This window comes from Eurypyga helias, unplaced genomic scaffold, assembly GCF_000690775.1.
Source record: "Eurypyga helias isolate BGI_N326 unplaced genomic scaffold, ASM69077v1 scaffold373, whole genome shotgun sequence".
NCBI lineage: Eukaryota > Metazoa > Chordata > Aves > Eurypygiformes > Eurypygidae > Eurypyga > Eurypyga helias.
Genome location: NW_010240295.1, coordinates 34,286 through 43,724, shown reverse-complemented (window position 1 = coordinate 43,724; position 9,439 = coordinate 34,286). Strand labels below are relative to the sequence as shown.

The 9,439-nt window shown below is 41.4% G+C and overlaps 1 protein-coding gene across 1 annotated transcript in view; it reads right to left on the bottom strand.

Moving 5' to 3' along the window:
* The window catches only part of NID1 (nidogen 1), a gene marked incomplete at its 5' end in the record, with an annotated part of 47,223 nt that overhangs the window by 4,010 nt on the left and 33,774 nt on the right, over positions 1 to 9,439 (bottom strand). The window contains 3 exon segments of the mRNA XM_010148384.1: positions 792 to 949; positions 2,986 to 3,157; positions 8,948 to 9,074. Coding sequence (XP_010146686.1) covers positions 792 to 949; positions 2,986 to 3,157; positions 8,948 to 9,074 — 457 coding nt within the window.

The following is a 9,439-nucleotide window of genomic DNA, read 5'->3' as shown; positions in this document are numbered from 1 at the left end:
GGGAAAGAGGCAAATGCAAGAACAAGAGGAGGAAAAAAAGAAAAGAAAGGTAGCACAGGGAGATATATTTGAAGGTTGGAGAAAGTGTCTTACAGTGAAAAAAGAGAGCTTGATCTTTTTAGTTTATCAGAAACTTGAAAGGTGACTTGAAGTGTAAAAGCACCTCCACAGGAGGAGACCTCTGGCAGTCTACAGAGAGAAAGGCAGCAAGATGAAAAAAAAGGAGAGAGATCAAATAAGAATTAAAAGCATGCTTTTTTTTTGTAATGGCAAGACGCTAGCACAAAACTAACAATCAATTGGTGGCAGAGCCTTCATCCCTTGATTTTTAAATCTAGTGTGAATTGCTTTTTCAGGACTTGCTTCAGTCAAATACAAGGCAGACATTCCCTGTGGTTACAGGTTTTAGAACAACGATGACAGGATGACATTCTGTAGGGCTGGATTAGAAATATCAGTGTTTTTTCCAGGTCTTAAACTCACAACTTCTTCTACAAAGGCCTAAGCACGACCTAAAGAGACAGCCACATATGAGACACACAGATAGAAACCTTTTGCATTCCTAGAAAGTTTGGTGATCAAAATTGGAATCTTTCAGCTTCCACAAAGTCTCCTGTGAATACTACATTGGTAGTAATCATGAATAAATTGAGAGATTATTAGAGCCAAAAAGAAAGGCACGAAGCCCAAGATGCAACCCAAATTGCTGCAGTAACTAGCTGTGCATATTTTCAGGATTGGACATACTTATTCTGCTACTATTATGAAGAAACATTTTAGCCTTTCTTTACCTGCATCTACCCAGCACAGCAGTGAGGAATAAGGATCAAAGGTCAGCCCATTTGGTAACCCAAGATCATCTTTAACAAGTATTCTTCTGTTTGTGCCGTCCATGTAGGAAGTTTCAATTTTAGGAGCTTCTCTGTTCCAGTCAGTCCGCTACAAGTTTCTTAAGAAGAAGAAAAAGGCAAGAATTAAGCCAGTGACTGATCTCAGAAGATGGTTGTAATTAAGAAAAACACTAAGGACACAAGTAGCACGCATACAGCCTAAATCTTCAAGGTTGAACTCAATGATCTTAAAGGCCTTTTCCCACTTAAACAATTCTATTCTATGATTCTAAATAAATTAAATAAATAAGAAGGACCACATTGCATTTTGATATAGAAGCAACAAACATATAGTAAAGATGTAGCAAATGTTATACTTCCATTAAAAATAAAAAGACCAAGCGCACACATGAGAAGTGCTTTCTCTACATTGTTTAGGTCATGTGCAAGACACCAGGTAGAGACACCTCTGTTTCAACAGCCCTGAAGACCATTCAAAATGCACATCTACTGTTGTTCTCCTCGCTGCCCATCATGTCTGCCCAGGCTAAGCAGCAGGAGCATTTGGCATACATTGGTGGGGTTCATTCAAAAACTACATTTTTCTTCTCAGTGCAGCCAAGTAAGAAACATGGAATGGAATCACAGTAGTTTATAGTCAGGGGAGAAACCTAGAGAGGGCCATTAATTCACCAGTGCTTTATTACTAACATTCATTTGTTAGTGGTGAGGTTTTTTTCCTCGGATGCACTTTCTGTGGCTGAGAATTTACATGGCCCCTCAACACAAGCACCTTAGTTGTTTATTCCTTAACACACACACAAGTCTACTAGGAGACAGAAGTCCATGCTGCTTGACTTGAACCCAGAACCCCATCCTGTCAGTGGGGTTCTGCACAGAACAGAGGTCTCTCCCCTTCTCTCACACCACGGAGTGCATTCATTTTTCCTTATTACACTGTCATTTGATGTACATCCACAGATGTTTTCACTTTTTCTCCCCACTATTATGTGAATATTACGTAAGAGGTTTTTTTATGTTAAAGGAATTGGAGAAGTCAATACCCTTACTTTTTTATTTATTTTTGCATCACTTGAATTTTCATGGATCACATGCATTCTTTTCTCACTACAGTGTTTGCAAACATCTGGAATAAGCATGCATCTTCCAAAAAATCTATCCCTAAGCAATATCATACTTCTGTTCATAAATGAGTTCTCACCTAAGAGTATTCCAAATGCCTATTATATCAATTAAACAATCATTTAGTAGAGCTTCTCAGCAATTCAAGACTGAAAAGAGAGCCTCCGTGCTTCTATGCTTCTGAGTATTTTGACTGAAATGTCTCTTCTCAGCAGTGGCCATGCTACAGAAAGTGGCACCAGGAAAACAGCAGGCAAGTTCAGACATTAATGAAGGGACACACAGTACTACCATGGATTTCCCTGTATTTCTTCCAATACTCAGAGAGAAAAATGTTAACAGATCGGAGGCTACATAGAAGTATGTATACACTTCCATTTTTGCAGGCTGGAACCATGACTTGAAAACATTTACACTTTCCTACAGACACTCTGCTGGCCTATTTCTGTGCCTGCAGCTCACAGGCTCAATTTTTAAAGTATGCATTTATCTGCATCTTTAAACAGAAGCCTAATAGGACCTTCTCAGGCAACTGAATGACAGAAGTGAAAATGATGACAGAGGAGAGACCATGGGAGTTTTCGAAGGAGGAACACTGTACAGGAAGAATGGCTGTTATGATGGAAATGAAAATATAAGTTTGCTTAATCTAGTATTTTTGACTAGTATATCTTGAAACAAAAGAAGAAAAGGATTTTTTTAGGTAAGGATAGTGCTTGCCACCCTGCAAACAATGTACTGAAAGCAAGGCACAAATCAGTATTTGACAAACTTCTCAATAAAATATCACAGTATTACCTAGTAAGCATTTTAGAAGTTTTATTTCTCATGTCCAAACCAGACACAGGACACGAGTAGATCACTCCATTTCTGTTCGTTAGCTGTTTTAGGAAAAGATAGATCTATTATTGTCTACAGACAGCCTAAAAACATGGACTCAGAGTATATGCTCATGTTAAGTAAGTAAGTAAAAATAGAGTTTTGCACATATCCCTTGACAACACAGCCATACCCTCTCATGGGGTCCACAACAATTGCTCTGGGGTTCACCAGGCCGGTGTCAAAAAGGATGCGGCGCTGGCGCCCATCCAGCCTAGCAACTTCTATTCGATCCAGTTGAGAGTCAGTCCAGAAGATGTTGCGACCTAGATGATCTACAGCTATCCCTTCAGGGCTTCCCAAGTCTGTAGGAGGAGAAGAGAGAAAAACATGCCTAGGCATTATATTTATTCCCAATACACGTCAGCCTCATAAGCATAACCCTTAACTGACACAAGTTTTCCTCAAGTTTCTGGCTGAGGTCCAACAAAAGCTACTTCATGTCAGTTGGAAGAGGAATACGTATTTTGTCATATGAAGTTAAAATACAGAGAACTTTCATAAATATGTAGAGTGACAAAGTCTTTCTAGAGCCAAGATCTAGAATGGATTTTAACACCCTTAACGTTTCCCGTTTTGGCACTGGCATACATGGCACCCCCCCCAAGACTGGATTTATGATAAATTTAGCTAACGCAATACTTAAAGATAATCAAGTTCCAAAGTACTAGAGATAATTATATTAGCTAACTGATGGAATTTAGATCCAGCTCTTCCTTTTTGCAGAGCAATCCTTTTTGGAACATGTTTTAGTACTGTATGTGCACAGTTTTTCTTGGGACAGTTAGTTGTTCCAAAAGCAACAGGAAATAGCAGATAATGACCTTACTGCTTCAGCATTAGTAATTTCTAACTCAGATGAAGGTTGCAGAATAAATATATAGCACTCCAAGGCTTAATTCAACCACTATGAAAAACCGCCCTATACTTCTTAAGGCTCATACATCCATCGAAAAACAGCAGGCAGGCTGTGTGGGATGTAACAAAGCCAAAGAGAGGTACAAATCAATTTTAATCCAGTTTCAGTTCCAAAAGAAGAAAGAATTGTACATGGTCACTCCCAAAAAGGGGTGAAGTGACACTTCATACCAGAGAGCTGCTGAAAAAAATAAAAAACCAAAACCAAGACACTTTTCAAATTACACATGATGTAAATATCCAAGAATGACACAATGTAGTTCATTAGCCTTCTACTAATTCTCAAGTTTATTTACTGACAGCCATTAAACAAACAGCCTTTCTGGAGAAAAAGCATTTGGTCCAGAACACTGGGTAGAGCTGTCTAAATTTTTCTACTGTGGCTTTACTGTAACTGCATAACAGGCTAAACAGCCTCTGCTCTCTCACACAGGTGGATTACACCTTACCACACTTAAGCTGGACACATGACATTTTGGATGTATATTCATTGCAGAAGAGGTGGAAAAGAACAAGTAAGATGTATCTTACTGCTTCTGTCTCACAGCTCATACACGGGGTTGGGAGGCAGGCAAGAAAGTGAATGTGAATCAGTTCTCTCTTTACTCCTTTCCAAGGGCACTTGGGCATACTTTAACTTAGTTACACTGACTTCACATTACTACTTGTATTTCTCCATGTGCCTCTGTGGAACTAAACCTGTCACCTTCAAGAAACCACCTCACATATACTTCAGACCCTCAAATGTTCCTACTTTTCTTGCTAACAGCAGAGGCTGCTGTGTGGCCGCATTTTGAGGTGATGTGGCAACAAACCCCACTCTCTGGGATCAGAAGATCACTGACTAAATGGTGGTGGAGGAGATCCCAGCCTATTTTAGAAAACAAAAGGTAGCCAGCATAAGATCTGCTGCTGATGATTCCCAGGAGCCCCTGTTCCCTGAGTAGTTTCCTTGCTTCCATTTCTTCCTGTCAGCTATACGCCAGGAGATCTAAAGAAGTCAAAAGGAAATGTCTTTCCTGTCCAGCTGACAATAAGCCAGAAAAAACTATCCCCCATGGTAAGGGAATATATAGGCTCCATGTATCACCAGTCTTTCCAGAGGCACAAACGTGTTCCTGGTATACTGTCATCAGGTCTGATACAGTCACAGGCTCTATCCCTGGGGACAGACTTATACAGAGGTGTACGGCCGATATGACTTAAGCAACTACAACAAAGAGGAAGGCTCTCCTTCCCAACCTGTCTCCACAGCTGCAGAGCTCGGAAAGCCTCCACAGGCTATACAGCTGCAGGGATGGATGAGAACTGGATAGAGCTCCACAAAAATAAAACATGTTTCTGCAAAGCAACGCAACTTGGATCGCAAGAGCTTTAACAAACAAAAAAGTAGTGCATTCCACAAAAATACATGTGAACTGAAGAAAGCAGCTGCAGTTCACAGGAGGAAAAGGCAAAGATCATGACAAAACAAAGCATTCTCATGAGTTTTCTGAGAGGGAGGCATTTTCCTATTTCCTGAAATTTTCAAGTTTCAATTTTGGACATTCCCATACTGAATATTCAACCTTATTTTGTTCTGACTCTTTATGGAAGAGCCCATTAACATACAGAAAATAAAGCACTACATCACTCAACATCTCTTCCTATGCAAACAACAGAAATCGTGAAATATCTTTACACATACAGTGTTTTTCGTAGCAGATAAAACCCATGAGGTTTCCATGTGGCATTAGAAACATCCTGAATTACCCAAAATACTCAAATATAGTTGAAAGTCTTCACAAATAAATTAAGACTTTTAATCACACACACTCTCATTAGACAGACTAATTCATATCTATATAAAAATTTTAGCAATAGTAATGTCCCTCACTTTTTAAAGTGTAGAATTTGAGAAAATATTGTAATTGTTTGGAATTGGAAATGGAAATGTTTTCCCCACAGAATTTAAAACTGTACCAACACATGCATGCACTACAGGTTAAGAGCTCCTTTCAGACTGAATGAGCTGGGATGAAAAAGAAGTCTTACAAATATCTTGGCCATCAAGTGGTACAGAAATACAAAGCTCCATAATTGCTGCAATGGTTAGGGATGGCCTTAAGCTCTCCCTTTTCTCTACCCAGGACACTGGTAGGATGAAAGGTGCCCCTAATCTCTCCACTGCCCTTAAGAACCTGAATGGAGTCCCAGGAAACTGACTATTCTGAAGCAAACTCCAGGCAGAGATAGAATCATAGAATGGTTTGGGTGTGAAGGGATCTTAAAGGCCATTTAGTTCCAACCCCCCTGCCATGGGCAGGGACACCTTCCACTAGACCAGGTTGCTCAAAGCCTCATCCAGCCTGGCCTTGAACACTTCCAGGGATGGGGCATCCACAGCTTCTCTGGGCAACCTGTTCCAGTGCCTCACCACTCTCTCTGTGAAGAACTTCTTCCTGATATCTAATCTAAACCTCCCCGCTTTCAATGTAAACCCGTTACCCCTTGTCCTGTCACTACAGGCCCTTGTAAAAAGTCCCCCCCAGCTTCCTTGTAGGCCCTTCAGGGACTGGAAGGCTGCAATAAGGTCTCCCCGGAGCCTTCTCTTCTCCAGGCTGAACAAGTCCAACTCTCTCAGCCTGTCCCCATAGCAGAGGTGCTCCAGCCCCCTGAGCATCTTCACGACATCTTTGACACTCAAGACATCCACAGAAAACTAAAATAAATTTACTGTAGTAAAACAGTAAACCAGTAAAACTGGTTGATCATTTTGCGAATACTTTCCTAAATTCTTGTGATAATAGCTGCAAAGGATCCAAAGCAAGGGCGACCTCCTCCAGTATCTTGAATTCACAGCTGTTCTAGGACCCTGAGGACACTAGTATTCAGAAAGTGCCTCCAGCTACTCCAGATTTTTTTTAATGCTCCCCACGTTCACTCAGTTCTCCAAACCTGCCCTTCCCCTTAACCCTTTCCATTTAAAAAAGGTTTTCATATTTATGATGCATGGGTTTACACTTAGCCTTCTAATGAAAATGAACATCGACTGCATTGAGCAGCAGCGCCTTGGGGGAATGAGTATAAGAGCAGGACATACACTGTAAAAGCTCTAACCCCACACCACCCTCTAGGCTAATTTCTCAAATCCTTAAGCAACTCCAAGCGCAAAACCTGGGCAAGGTGGCGTTACTCACTTTTATTTTACAACCCGAGTGGGAGGTATGGAAAGCCACAGTCGAAACAGTTTCTAACCACTTTTCATCTGTTTAATCCCAGTGCTGGTTTTGGTTGGGACCGAGGTGGTTTTCCTCACAGTGGCTAGTACGAGGCTACGTTTTGGATCTGTGTGGAGAAGAGCTTTGATAGTGCCGGTGTTTCTAGTTGTTGCTAAGGAGCGCTCATACCGAGTCAAGGACTTCTTCGGTTTCTGGTGCTGTGCCTGCGTTCCCAACTTCTTCGTTACAAGAAGCTGGCAGGGGACACAGTCAGGACAGCTGGCCCAGACTGGCCAAGGGAGCGTTTCACTCCATGAAACGTCATGCTCCGTGTATGGGTTAAGGGTTGGGCCAGGGGTGGACTTGCTCTTGGCTCTAGCTGTCGGTCAGCCAGCAGGTGGTGAGCAGTCCTATCATGTGTTTTCTTTTCCATTATTTTAATTACATATTATTAATTTCGTTATTATTGGTATAATTGTTTTATTTCATTTACTTTCAATTATTAAATTGTTCTTATTTCAACCCACTAGTTTCCCTTTTCCTCCGATTCTCCTCCTCCGCTGGAGGAGGATGGGTGAGGTAAGCGAGTGGCTGTGTGGTACTTAGTTGCTGGCTGGGATTAAACCACAACAATCCCTGAGTCCAGGAACAGAGAGCAGCTGTTCTCCTCTTCAACCTCCCTGCTCACCAGTGCCTTCTCAGATGAGCTGACAGGTAGAGAACAGGAGAGAAAAAGGACTACACATAACCAAATCTCAGCTAGCCAATGGATTACCCACCAAAAATCAGTGACAACCACAGATGATATTCCCTGGGAAAATATAAATGCAATCCTTTTGCCAGCACTAATTTTGATTGTGTTTGATATCCATTCAACAGCAAACTGACAATCCATCACCCCCTGTTCAGACCAATGTATTTATACACTGAACAACGATGGGACTACCCCAGCACACCACCTAGGTTTTAATGATAACCTTCCTTCTTCACATCTTGTAGCTACTGCATCATTGTAAGCATAAGTAATGTCTATCGACAGTAGCCTGAGCTTGGCGTACCCAAGTGTTTCACTCCTCATGGCCTGGGATGCGGGACCTTTTCAGGAAGGATGCTGGACTACCCCTTCTGATCAGTTATGGCTGACAAGACACAACTATAAAAGCAGTGGGCTACACAAAGGCTGCAAGACTGGGCACAACACAGCACAGCCAATCCTCAACACAGCAGAGTTAGGTCTTGAGTGTGATTTAAATATCCGGGATGTCATGTCCAGGGATTTGCCCTGAGGGTACTAGCTGTGCTGCCTCACCACAGTGGCAGTCCTGAGGGTGCCACTGCAGGTGGAGAGCAGTGAAGGCCTCAAGCCTACCACAAAATTCATCCCCAGAAGTGACAAAGCATCTGAAAGAGGTTTTTTTTTCCCTTTTTTTATGATGACAGTTTAGGACTGTAATTTGGTACAGAAATCCTCTAAACATTTCTGTGAGGAGCTGAGACACTGTTCAAAGCCCAGACCATGAGGCTCTGAACCCTGCATGAATTAGTGCCTTGAGGTATGTTTTAAAGCCATCACAGCAGCTTGATTCATCTTTCAACCCCCACAGCTGTCACTTAAAACATTCCCAGTGATTTCATGAGACATCCAATGGTTAGACAGATACAGCATCCTGCAACTGCAAGTAAGGACAAAAACATGTCACTGATAAGCTGCTCCTAACTCTGGCTTTAAACTTCATTTATGTAAAGAGAGCTGACTTCCTGCCTAACACAGTAGTGGAAAGGTAGTGAAGGGCTGTTCCATAGAGAACAGATCTTTTTTCATTTTATTTTATCCAGATTTTTTGGTTCTTATTTATCCAAATAACACAATCTTGTAATGCTAAAGCTCAGGCAATACCTGAGAAGTGTACATTACTAAGTTGATGTCTCTAACACCATTCCTAGGGAGTAGTAAGAGGAAGAATTTTTTGCTGTTACCTGTTTTGATGATGGTTACTGGCTCTCCACCATGCAGGCTAGCCCTGCTGATTGAAGGGCCACTGATGTCTGTCCAGTAAACCATCTTGTCCGTGCAATCGTAAGCAACTCCAATAACAACTTTGTCCTGTTGGTCAACAAGAAAATTACATCAGCTTATGCTCAACAATAATTATTTGCCAGCAGCACTAACTTAGGGATCTAAGTTTCAAGCCTGAAAAACAAAATTCTTGAGGAAAGGTGGGAGATGGGAAGGCTAGGCAGAGAAAGTCATGTAGAATAGCTTAGAAAATTACTTTCAATTATAAGTCCCTTTCTAAATTAAAACCCTAATTTTATAGTCCTTTAACTAGCAGGCACCATTTACAACTATCTTATTTCAAAGCAGCAGTGTAGATATTACTACTGAACAGTCTGTCTCACTTCTACAACTCCACCTGCATATCCACTGAAAGAAAGCACACATGGTTATTTTAGTGTTATTCCTCATGC